The sequence below is a fragment of the Haliotis rufescens genome, unplaced genomic scaffold (genome assembly GCF_023055435.1).
Source record: "Haliotis rufescens isolate VD_foot unplaced genomic scaffold, xgHalRufe1.0.p SCAF_10, whole genome shotgun sequence".
Taxonomy (NCBI): domain Eukaryota; kingdom Metazoa; phylum Mollusca; class Gastropoda; order Lepetellida; family Haliotidae; genus Haliotis; species Haliotis rufescens.
Genome location: NW_025963780.1, coordinates 34,321,211 through 34,334,335, shown reverse-complemented (window position 1 = coordinate 34,334,335; position 13,125 = coordinate 34,321,211). Strand labels below are relative to the sequence as shown.

Sequence of the window (13,125 nt, the reverse complement as noted above, 5' to 3'; positions counted from 1 at the left end):
TTGAATACCTCTCCCTAAAATAGCAATCAGGATTAGTAACAAAGATAGTTAAGGTGTTTACATAATATTTACAAAAATAATACCTTGGTGGTCTCAAGCGTGATTAGCAGTGTCCGGTTTTGATAGTCAGAATAATGGGGTTATCCGTAATATTAAGTACTGCATAATGTACACAAGATACAAATATAATATATGTGAGGGTTTGGTGTATTATTTAAGTTATTGACTGATATTATTTTTCATTGTCAAATTAGCCCGACGCAGTACAGAACATAGCATTATTTCTCACAGGCTGATATACTCGTACAAACGCATAACAAATACAAATAACATGATTGCGGAATATTATGATAATATTGCCTAGTTGTGAGTTTTGCACATTTTAAAATATAAAATAGCATATTCGGTCGAACTGAATAACATATAGGTAGATATAACTTACGTTTAGATGTTAAATATGGACACACAAAAATGTAATGATATTCATTTCCAATATCAGATAAATTTCAAAGAGTACTTGTGTGCGCGCTATAGCGGGGGAAGCTGCTACTTACGCCTAAATTGTTCGGATGCCCATACTTATTATCCATTGGTCCATATAGTATACAAATCGAGTTAAAGACAGTGACAGTTTATTAAGGCGTATCCAATTATGCAGGCTTGAAATATTTACAAACATATATTTAAATCGAGCATGTCAAACATTTCGCTACACAAATCTGTGCAAAAATAAACATAGCTCCCACTAACTAAATAGTGTTCTCTAGTGACAGGTACGTATTTTTACTAATTAATTTCCCGTCAATGCAAATCACCTGTCAATGTAATTAGCAAAAACAACACCAGCGAAGTTCCGCAGCGTCGATAGACATGACAACCCACGTGTCAGTCTGAGGGTACACCCAAGTCTGATACTAACGATATATTTACACTGCTCGAAATTAGCAGTCATTATAAGACAAATTCTTTTAATTAATTAGCTCGTGAGATATCAGACGTACTGACGTATACCTGAGTATTTAGGTGAAACACCATGACACGCGTGCACATTGAACACGTGAAGCTCGTAACACGCACAGCAATTTGCATGATGTTTAACAGTAAAGTAGCTTAAGAAGATTCACGACGAAGCGCGTAGATCAGTTTCGTTTTTACACATGATGGATACAGTTAATTTTCTGGTGAGTGTTTTATTGAACAGCTTTCCTTCCTGGTAAAGTTTCTGGAAGTACTCGTGCTGTATAAACAAAATTCTTATAATTTCAGTACTGGAATTTAATAGAAGTGTATGTTTTTACTTTTATATGTACATATTTTGAACATTAATAACATCTTTGTCAAGTTTTTGGATGCAAAGTCCATGCTAGATCGCATTTTTGTGTGGGTTGTATTTTTACATTTTATATCATAATACGTATTATTTGATGTCCTTATTTATGTATTATCAAGTTTAGTTTTGCTTCATAATCTTTTAACAAATAAACTTTTAAAATTATACAAGAATAAGGGTGAAAAAGTCAGAAACGACAGTCCATCAACTTGTCATGGCACCCCTAGGCGCGTATGTTCATGTCTCGTGTGAAAAGGAAAAGTCCACCTGTCAATCAAACGACCGGAAGTTATCACTCACAGGGCCTTCTGGGAAGGACGCGAAATTTGAAAATGGCTACAGATGAAATCGACAAGATTTTCTGTTAGTAAACAATGGCAATGTAGTTTAGCATCGTGTTTCTCATGAACATGACTGAATCGTCAAAGGGAGGAAGCAAAATAAGGTTTGTGTGTTATTGTGGATAATTCATATGTGGTTTGTATGCCTCAACTTAGTAGTAAGCGAACAAAGCAGGTGCTCCCCGTGAGATAAATGTTTTGTAGATGGCGACATTGACTGATCTATCTGGACATCTCATTCTTCCAACAAGCGCTATGATATGTCGATCTATCCGCCTTGGCGTTTCAAGAGATTTGTCTTTATATTTGTCATCTCATATCCATCTTCTGAGTGTGAATGAAACAAGTAATGTCCACGATAATGCCTGGAACCTGTACGATGAGCTAGCGATTGTTTTCATTTCATCAAAACTTTCTTCTGTATTGTCTATTGTCTTTCTTACCATCCAAATAGAACTTATGTTGTTGAAACAATGTTTCGCCGATCGTCATGAAGGATATGTGTTTGCATTTTTCATATTTGATGTACTACTTGTACATATTGGTCTTATTCATCAGATCCCAAACCTAGGAAGATGAAAATAATGTGTTCTCACAAGCACCATCCCATCCATGTGACTTATACATGGAGTAGTTTTCTCTAAACATATTGTTTGTTGCAAGGTTAATTTAGTAAGATTTTCAAAGATGTACCAGTACTCTTGAACATTTATCGTGGGTGGTTCGGAAACAACCCAGGATTTAACATGATGCAGAAATGTGTGTCTATTCCCAAATTTAAAGAATGAATACAGCAAAGAATATTGAATACCAAGCAATGCACAATAATATTCATTGTACCAAATTCGTGACAAAAATATAAAGATCCTGTAATTCAAAATAATTATGTGAACTTACTGTACAGTATCACTTCACGATTATTTCATTACTTTAAAAGGCCCTAGCTCACGTTCCCGTAAGGACCCTTGAACATGTTGAAGTTAGTTATTGGGAGTCCCTTGTGTCCCAAGTTTTGTAGGCCAAGGTAAAACCATGCAAACCTGACAATTTTTTAATATCTGCAAACATGTCTGACTGATAGTGGTAGAGAAGACTACTAATTTCTGACAAATAGCTTTAAATTGTCTATTCATAAAGATGTATGTGTGTATAATGATTGTGATGATGACACTGAATACATCATAATGATATTGGCAACGTTCCAAAGGCGAAGGTCTGTTTTGGGGATGGACCATTATGGATATGAGGAATTGAATGCCCATAGATTACAATGGTCCAGTTGACATAGTTCCATCCTATTGTCCCTGTCTCCTGTTGTCCATTTCGCAGACCACTGACCCTTAGGGATGAATAAACACAGTGACACATGAATACCTTTTGGGTTGGATAGAAAGTCTGACAAGGGTCGGTTGCGTTCAGAATTTGTAAACATCAGTTGACTGTGACAGACTAAATTGCCTCAAATTGGGTTGTATAAATTAGAAGGAGGATTTGCTTGGTGGACCAACTATGGTTGCAATAGTGAAAGGAGGGTCAGCGGTCATTAGAATGCGCTGATGCAGCAGGGTCTCATGGATAAATTGGAAAGTTGATTTCAAACAGCATGTCTAAGATTGAACTGATACGGGAAGAATTTGTAACTTGAGATAAGAATACATTTTGAAACACAACTAAATATAGACTTACAACAATAGTAGAGACAAGATCACTTTGGAAAACAGGGCCCTGAGTTTCTTAAAAGTAAACCCATTTGCTAACATTTTCACAATTAAATTTACCTCATGGTAAAAAGTTCTTGCAATCACAGAAAAAGCAAACATTTTCTTCAGTGTTGCTAAAGAAATTTTTAACATTGAAATATTTTGGTTCACAGACTCCAGCAAAGACTATATTAACTAAAAACCTCAGTAGATGAAAAGGACAGGAATAAGATTGTGTTGATGTACTTCCAGATTGATAGTTAAGCAATTTTAAGGTACTATTGAAATGGTTACATTTTATTTTGAAAGTTGGCAGTGATATGTTACTGAAACATTGCAAAGTGTAAATAAAGAAGTTGCTTTCTGTGCCGTTGTAGTGGTCGAAACTAAGAAGGAAAGTCCACACTGATATTGCTTGCAAGTATTGTGTTGTATTCAGATACTATCTGGGGTTATATTATAAAGAATTAACTGGCACAAAAAACAGCTTCAACAACTTGTTTTGGTTATTGGTTAGTCGCACTGATTAAGCTTGTCCGCTTATATCCTGAAAATTGTTATTTATTAATGGGTGTAACGGCGGTAGAAACTAACATTTTTAGTCCACTAGTCCTCTTAATGATAACATCTAGCAAATCCTTAAAAATGGCAAATTTCTACTACTCCTTATGATACCTTAACCATTGGACAGTTTTGCAAGGACTACAGGACTAGTGCCAGTTTCTAACCCTGGAGTAACCGGGGACATAAGTATTGTAAAATGGAAGCTCTGAATGGAAAACAGAGTTGCGTCCCTTGGGCACGCCAGAAACCAATGATTGTGGGTTTAAATCCCGGTTCACCCCGATTATGTTTCTAGGTTTGTCAGCACCATAAACGTGCTCATGGGTTTCACCAAAGTGGTAAAGTAAACGTCTGAGACCTGCATTGCTTCGGGCTTTCCTCCCACATCAAGCTGACACACCGTGATATAACTGGAATACTGTTAAAAGCGCGGTTACACCCAACTCACTCTGAATGGAACACAGATCAGCGTTAGAAATTGGCACTAGTCCTATAGTCCTTACCAAACTGCCAAATAGTAAAGGTATCCTGAGGACTAGTAGAAATTGGCCCATTTTAAGGGTTTTGCTATATGTCATCAATATAAGGACTAGTGGACAAAAACTGTTAGTTTCTAACCCTGTCAGATTCTATCGTGCAGTACAATGATGCCCAACATGCCCGATGTGTACATATTGCATCTGTACATATGTCATTACATTTATTTATTTCTCTTTTCTTTTTACCAGTGAATGTGGGGAGCCTGGCCTGTCTGACGACGAGAATGAGGTTTTCTTTGGCGAAATCACCCAGCGGGAGAGACGTCGTGCAGTGAAGTATTCTCGTCGCCGCACTGTTCTCTACATTCCTGGATTCAGGAAAGACAAGAGTTTAATGAGATACAGCCAAGAGTTCACCCCAGACGGCCCCTTCATCTATGCGCACGAAGAAGTAACCTCGGATGTGTGTGTGAGTGAGAGTTCATCCGACACATCACTGACCAAACACAAGGAAGTCTCTGAGGAAGACAAAGACATTGTTGTGAAGAAGCTGTTTGCATCTTTGACTGAACCAGCTGCAGGGGATTGCGAGGAGGGCGGGGAGTCTGGTGCTTCGAAGCTGTCCTCGCCGACCGAGCCTGCATCTAGCGAGTCTGCCATGAGTTCCCCCTGCATCATGGAAGGAGGGGGGGAGTGTATGGCCATGGACCACTGTAGCAGTTTTTTGTCAAAGAACATTGAAGCCTCCAGCAAACTCTTCGACAGTGGAGTTGACTGTGGGGTCGGAGACTCCGTGCTTTTCTCATCCAAACTCTCTGAATGTGCATCGTTAAGGATCGAGTCTGGACTCACCATTCGTGAGAAAGACTCCAAGTCAGTGCTATCAAACTTCTCCGAAAATGACAATAGGGAAAATGATGAGATGGTTTTTGCTCGGCCACACAGCAGAATGGCGTTCGCTCATTCATCTCAAATTGCTTCCATGAGTGACAATGTTCTGTCAAACACCCTCCCACGGAAGTTTGGACACTCTTACCATGCTGGGACTAACTATGCAGGTTCATTCTTGTCCGATATGGAGCATGGCGAGAGTGTGAGTGACATCAGTGATGTTGATGGATTTAAAAGACCTTTCCGACTGCACGGGGTGTTTGTTGGTACACAGACTTGTCAGACCAACATCAGCACACCACGTGTTGCCTCTACAGCATCCAACTTCCCTTTCTCAAGTCCGCATCTCCTAGTCAGTCCCATAGCAACATACAAAGCCAACCCTAGTAACAGAGACACTGAATCGGTTGCCTCTTCACAAAGTTCTGACTCGACTCCGTCCAAGTTGGTGAAGAGTAAAGTCAGTGCTTTCTCCTCATTCCCAGCTTCCACTGCAGTCAGAAGAAGTCTTCGCAAGAAGAGCATGGAAGATAGCAGTGTTAGTGTGTTGCCAGAACCAAAGATTAAGATGGCCGACCTGGATCCAACAAAGGGTGATTCTTGTGTAGGGACCAGTGATGTGGTTACATCGTGTGGGAACACTACATGTCCAAGAGTGCCGGACTCGCTGGTATCCCATATCTCGATGGATGAGAGCAGTTGTGCAACCAATAAACCAGCAGTACCACCTAAACCTGTGATGACCACGACATCCACCCAATCAGACTATCTCTCTCTACCGTCCACACTGGCTGGTCAGCAATTACTTCTTGTCAAGAGCTCGGAACTGGCCAAGGGGCAGCTAGAAAGTTCTCCCGAGTCCCTCGTTTCTCAGTCGTCTTGGTCAGATCTGAAACTGTCCGCTCTGGGTATCAACAAAGAGCGTTTGTGTTTCGCCACAGTGTCGTCAGATTCATCAAGTCTTCAAACACAGAGTGGTGATACAAATTTGACATCATCATCAGATGTTCATAAACCCGATTTAGTCAGTGAAAGTGAAAAACCAGTGGGTCAGAGGTCGTCGGAGGAGGAGGTTCTAGAATCTCTGGGAAAGAAACAAGAGACTGAGAATGTGACTTCGTCTTCCCCATCTACGGAGTGTGAGCTGGGCATGAACACGGAGTACTTCACCCTCAATGACAATGAAGCAAGCACGCCAGACTTATTCAAATCTCACAGATGTGATGATTATGTTGATGGGGAATTTAGTGGCGATACCCAGTCACAGACTGACGAACAAGACGAGGATGCAGGCCCATCAGAACTAGACACTTTGCTCCCCGGACCTGATTGTGAAACAACGTTGCTTGACAAAGATTACTCCCCCGTCAAAGGTCGTAGTTACGAACGTCTTCAGAAACAACTTAAAAATCGTCCAGGGTTGGTCTGGCCGAATCGATACATGACCGATTCGGAAAGCAGCGAAACAGAAGACAACGGTGAACATTCTTTCGACAGTGGCAGTTCGGATTCATCACTCCTGGACTACAGTGCATCCGATTCATTCGAAGCGATGAGTCCACCACCCAAACCCGAGCCAGTCATCATCAATGATGGGAAGCTGAAACCATGGCGACCACCAGGTCACGTGGAGGTCAATGTTAAAAAAAGCTCTGAAGGCAAGTTCTTGTCGCGAACAGGCTTTCAGGCAAGACTTAGAAAAATAAAGGAAATGACAGGTACTTATGTAACCTTACCGTCATGGATCACTGCATGACTTTGGGCTTAATTTACCCCCTTTGTCTTTGTTTACAATTTGTTTTCATATTTTCTTATACCATTTTCCTCTCCTTTCTACTGTAATACCTGAATTACCACAACAAATACTCCTTAATTCTGAACGCCAATCAGTGTCAATGGGTGGTTATGTAATGGCTTTTTAGAAAGACCCTCAGGCGTGGAAATTGTTATGATGCTTGGAGGATTTTGAACAATAAGAGCATTGTGTTTCCTTAACTTGCTCATCTACATGAAACAACAGATTCAGGGGTAGTGTGGAACATATTTAGTCCACTACTTCTTATAAGATAATAATGATATAGCAAACATATTGCAAAACCCTGAAAAAATGGCCAATTTCTACTAATCCTTATGATACCTTAACTATTGGGCAGTTTGGCAAGGACTACAGGACTAGTGCCAATTTCTAACGCTGCAGATTGTTTTGTTCATCTCCAGAAAAACCTCAGTGCCACTATAAAGCTTTAAACTTGCACTTCTGAAATTAGCTGATTGGAGTTTGAAAACCAATAATGTCCCGAGAGAAATCAATACAGACATAACTTTTCGTGTCAGTTTTTAAAAAACAAAAATGGTGTAAGAAAATGATTTTATCTCGGAGGGAAACCTGAGCTTATAAAGTCACTGTTTTGTGAAGTTTCCAAAGATAAACTTGTAAAGAGTGTTATCTTTGATAACTTTATGAAAAGGTGCATTTGATTAATTTAGGTTTTCCTTCAGTGATTTCTTTACATTCTGTGATGGGCATACAGAAGATAATGCATGCAGTGATATTTTGCACTCAGTTACTAGGCACTCTCCATCGGGTTAACAGGCAAGTAACTCACAGTCTAAATTATATTTCTTCTTCTTCAGTTAAAGGAACCAAGAGAGGATCAAGCTTCAAGTTTGGAAGTTTGTCCGGCAACAAAGAAAACCAGGCCAAAGGAAAATTATACCCTAAGGTGAGCACACAAAAACATCTCACTCACTCACTCACTCACTCACTCACTCACTCACTCACTCACTCACTCACTCACTCACTCACTCACTCACTCACTCACTCACTCACTCACTCACTCACTCACTGTTCAATTATTGAGATCAGCTTTTGTTGTGAGTCATGCACACAATAACATCTACAACACTCACTCACTCACTCACTCACTCACTCACTCACTCACTGTTGTTCAATTATTGAGATCAGCTTTTGTTGTGAGTCATGCACACAATAACATCTACAACACTCACTCACTCACTCACTCACTCACTCACTCACTCACTCACTGTTGTTCAATTATTGAGATCAGCTTTTGTTGTGAGTCATGCACACAATAACATTTACAACACTCACTCACTGTTGTGAGTCATTTTTCATACTCTGCAAGTCAGCTACCTTTTCACCAAATAAATATGGCTGAGATACTGCCGATGTGACGTAAAACTTTAACTCACTCACTCACCAAATTATTGTGTTCTTAAAGAGATGTTTTTCTTCCAGTCTCCGCTCCCAAAGAACGACAAGTCAGAAAAAGACAAGAAAAAGACACCCTGTCGTAGAAAGAAGAAGTCTGATATGGTAGATAAAGCTAATTGCTTCAACATATAAACAGCTCTTTTTATGACATCTTTGTGCATCATACCTTATTCTCAAATAAATTGATGCCAAAGGACCGTTTGGCGTGAGTTAATATTTAACGTCACATAGGCATTATTTCAGCCATATTGCGATTAGTTTATCTGTGAAGTTATTACTTTATGATCAGTGTTCAAAATTAAGCATAAAAATCAGGGAGTCCTTGTCATCGACAGTTTCTCTATTTCTATTTCACTGTCAGTAAGTGGAACATCTTTCTCTTTTCAGACGGAGTTGGAGATTGACGAAATGACGAAGCTACACACCATGTGTAACGGACAGCGAGTGGTCCGCTACCTCAACTTCTCCGAGTCCCCCATGATCATCAAGCATTATCCTGGTAAGATCAACCTCTTCTCATCGCTATGGTAACGTGAGATTCAAACATCTTATGTATTCACATTACATGGTAGCTAATACATGTATTAATGTAAATCCAATTGATTTGAAAAGGCAGGATTTCCAAAGTCATTATCCAAGTTACTCTCAGTTTATTTTGACAATCTTATTTACAGCACTGTCTAATTTTCCCCATTAGACAGTTTTTTTCACAGATACCGTATTCTACATCATTAGCGCCCAGGGAACTCTCAAAATTAGAAATAGGGGGCTCTTATTAGAATATTATTTTGGTGAAGAAAAAAACAGTTGAAAGATTATTAATTTTGTGGTTTATGCTGACAGCCTGAAATGTTTATATACGACAGATATATTTTTCCAGAATTTAATTGCCCATAATTAAGGGTGCATACTACACACAAGTGCATATTATACATGAATAAATTTAAGTCTTGTGTACATTGATCAATCGGAAGGGGTGCTAATTGGGATTGTTTACTTGCCAATATATTAGCAAATATCGCTGTGGACACTTATTTGAGTGGGGCGCTTATTACATCGAATATGGTATAGAATAAAATTATACACAATCAAAAGGGTAGGGAGGTGTGATTTAAATTTTTGTCTTTCATTTATTTTTTTTGTCATTAATCCTTCTGATCATTTTGATTTTCTTTCTATTTTTTTCACAAAATTGTAAAAAATGGACAATATGATGAATCTAACTTTGATTAATGTTTTTGTAGCTCCCAAGGAAGCTTCTAAACTCAGCTGGAGCAACACCCTGGCCAACAGTGATCTGTCGTATCACTCCCCAACTCGCACATCATCTAAACCCTCAGCGAGGCCCATACTCACACAGGTCAGTGGCTCCTGCCATTCTTCCAGCAGGTCAACTAACACCATCATACAGTGTATGTCAGTGTTTTCTGAGAGACATTTTAGTATTCTAGTATTCAGAAATATACATGTACAGGGTTAAACATGACAGATACAAAACCTATATTTCATCATTGGCATAAATTCTGTAATTTGGCATTCATGACACTATGAAATCTTCAGATTTTCAACAGAAGTCCTTTTTACTGTCAACTATCCATAATCAGTTGTGCATGTAATAGTATCTTGTTGCCCAAGATTTTTGAACAGGGGCAAGGTGGTAAACCTCACTTCTCTCTCCTGTCTGTGCTAGCAAAAACATGTAAAAGATTTTTCATGTCTCCTGTAAGACATATAAGTATTCTAGTATTCAGAAGTATACATGTTCAAGGTTAAACATAACGATTATCTTTGAGGCAGTGTGGTAGCCTTGTGGTTTAAGGTGTGTGATCATCATGGCAAAGGGCTGGGTTCGATATCCATTAATAGAATGTGCAAACCAATTTCTGCATCCCCTGCCTCGATATTGCTGGAATATTGCTAAAAGTGTCATAAAGCAATATACTCAGCAACTTATCTGTTTAACTGAATGATAATCATGATCTATTTTCTCCTCCAGCGACCTCTGAACCACACCTACCCATACAGCGACGATGTCCCATCACCAATCATCTTGACGAGGACACGACGAACACACACACTGTCACAGAGGGTAACACAGCTGTGACCCCACATGTGTGTCCGAAACTCACACATCTGTCTCGACACTCCATCATTTCACAACACTGGGCTCTTCGCTGCTGAAACTGTCAGCGACAATCTTCCACCACCATCCTCTTTACATGAATACTAGAGACATCTTTGTTCACCAGCATTTAGGTTTTTGTTGATAATTTGAGCTTTAGCTTTTGACAAGACCAGATTAGTTTTTTTATTTTGATAGTAGTTACATTTCGTATCTGTATTAAATGAAATTTGGGATATGCTTTGGGAGAATACTCTCAAGATCTAGTCATTATCTTTCTGTAGATGTCAGTTGTGATAGCTTCTCTTGAGTAATATTGATAAAACTATAACTATTTCACCTCATATTACAAAGTCATTTTCACTCATACGTTAACTTTTAGCCAAAAATGTATTTAAACAATCATAACAGAAAACTATACAATACTATATTCTATATTTCATATCGGCTTTTTAAAATTCATGGGTAACTGAATCTTTGTAGTTCTCCCTTCAGTCAGGGATGAGAATTTATCGCAGATTTCGTTGTCAAGGGTAATATTTGTGATACATGCCATTACAATATACACAAATAGGATATACTTCCCTAGACCCCGGCTAACTTTCAGTGTTCTTTGAAAGAAACCATTCTCAACCCTGTTCAAATTGAGCACGTACTGATGGCTAGTTTCTGTTGATATGATGGAGTAGTTTTGTGTAGATGTGGAAGACGGTTCCCATGAAACTAATTATATCAGATGTATATTCATGTACATAAAAGTTAACACTAGTCCACCAGTAATTTGAGTAGCTTCAACTGTACATAAAATTAACATGTATATTAATGTACACAAACTCCACCCTGACAATCATTTATCAATAACATTTAAAACAACATAGATTAAAGAGCAAATATATGAAAACAGTATTAAAAATCATTTTGAAAATATATATTAACATTCAACTTCTTTTTAAGCATGAAGTCTGGATGACTTCTGAGAGACTGTCAATACCAACATCGTTTAGTTATGAGTTCTGTGAAAGTAGGTTATGAAAGTATATCTGACATGTTCATGATAGCATCACTGCCTTACCAGGTATTGAAACACCAGTATTATCTGAAACATGGCTCAATTTAATACTTTTTCTGATCTCATTACCACCTTTCTAACTTTTTAGATAATTGTTTTGAGCTTTTACAGGCTTGTTGATAATATCTGTTGTTTATTAACAATATTCAGTTTATAGATATGAAATTATTATTATTGATGTGCATCAGAGATGTAATGTTTTTTTTATGTCAAATTTAATTACACTTCACATTCACAAATGAATACATCATCTTTTGTAAATTATATTTCCTGAAATTGTATATTATGTACATTTGTCTTTTTGTTCCGATGTGTGTGCAATATGCGCAGCGATGTCATGTTAAGTTATTGTTGCTCCGTGTTGTGTACAGACGCTTGCATGGTAGACAACGTGTGAGGTGTGAGCCTAGACCGTTCTAGAATATATACAAATGCTATAAAGACTGATGGGATCTTGTGATACTGTTGTGTGATCTGAGACAATATAGGTGATAAAAGAAAACCATGGTTGTACATGCCTCATGCTATTGGAAAAATAAATGAATCTCATTTTCAATTTGTTTTGGTTTTAATTGGAAGATTTTTGTGGTTTTGTTTGTATTAATGGCAGCAAAATAACAGGCTTGAGGTACTGGGAATTCGTGTCAGAATAGGTCCCCAGCAAGCCTGTTTAACCAATACTTAAACCATGACTCCTTTGTCTTTGACTGTGGTCTAACTAACTGAATTGTTAGTTAAACACCACTTGGCAATGACGGAACTTCTTTTTTTCCCTATCATTTATCTTGATGATAGAACAATTTCATGAAAAACGTTTCTCGCCAGCAGAATTCTAACCCGCAAAATCCACACTGAAGCCTACTGAATGTAGTCTTCTGCCACGGCGCCATGGGAGAAATGGTATGAAATTAAAAACTAAATATTTACTTATATCAGTACTAATTGCTTATCCGTTGATGAACTGCGAAATGTGTGTTATGCAATTTTTAAACAGTAGGTTACTCTATGCATACTAGTATTTGTACACTACTTGTGATTTTGTAGCTTTTCGTTCAACGAAACGCACAGATAGAAAAGAAATTACTATTATCTTGATCAGGGCTATATTTGTTCATAATAGTCCCATCAACATGGGCAATTACTATTTAGGTGATTGATAAATGTGCACGTGCGAAAGGCTTGGGGGACACATTTCACGTGCTTCACGCAGGGCCGAATCGTTAACAAAACAATGTGTTTTAAGCGTTGTACTCGCGTTGTACTAGGTGCTATAAATGTTTGACATGGTTTAAGTCTGTTAGACCAGTCGGACCCCAGTGTCTAATCGTTGAAATGGATAATTAAACATTTCAACAATTGGACACTGGGTGCTCGTGGTCTAACCTATACTTTAA

At 38.4% G+C, this 13,125-nt stretch overlaps 1 protein-coding gene across 2 annotated transcripts; it reads left to right on the top strand.

Annotated features, from left to right (window-relative positions):
- Nucleotides 1-1,644: 1,644 nt before the first annotated feature.
- LOC124131000 lies at nt 1,645-12,287 on the top strand. 2 transcript variants are annotated; one of them, XM_046494062.2, is made up of 7 exons: nt 1,645-1,775; nt 4,664-6,963; nt 7,940-8,028; nt 8,565-8,642; nt 8,928-9,039; nt 9,785-9,900; nt 10,537-12,287. In XM_046494062.2, exons 1-7 carry the CDS (start codon nt 1,735-1,737, stop codon nt 10,642-10,644), a joined length of 2,844 nt encoding a protein of 947 aa, XP_046350018.2. In that variant the 5' UTR covers nt 1,645-1,734; the 3' UTR covers nt 10,645-12,287. The 2 variants fall into 2 exon arrangements, with proteins under 2 accessions (XP_046350018.2, XP_046350017.2); XM_046494061.2 differs by having other exon boundaries at nt 4,664-7,023.
- The last annotated feature ends 838 nt before the right edge of the window (nt 12,288-13,125 follow it).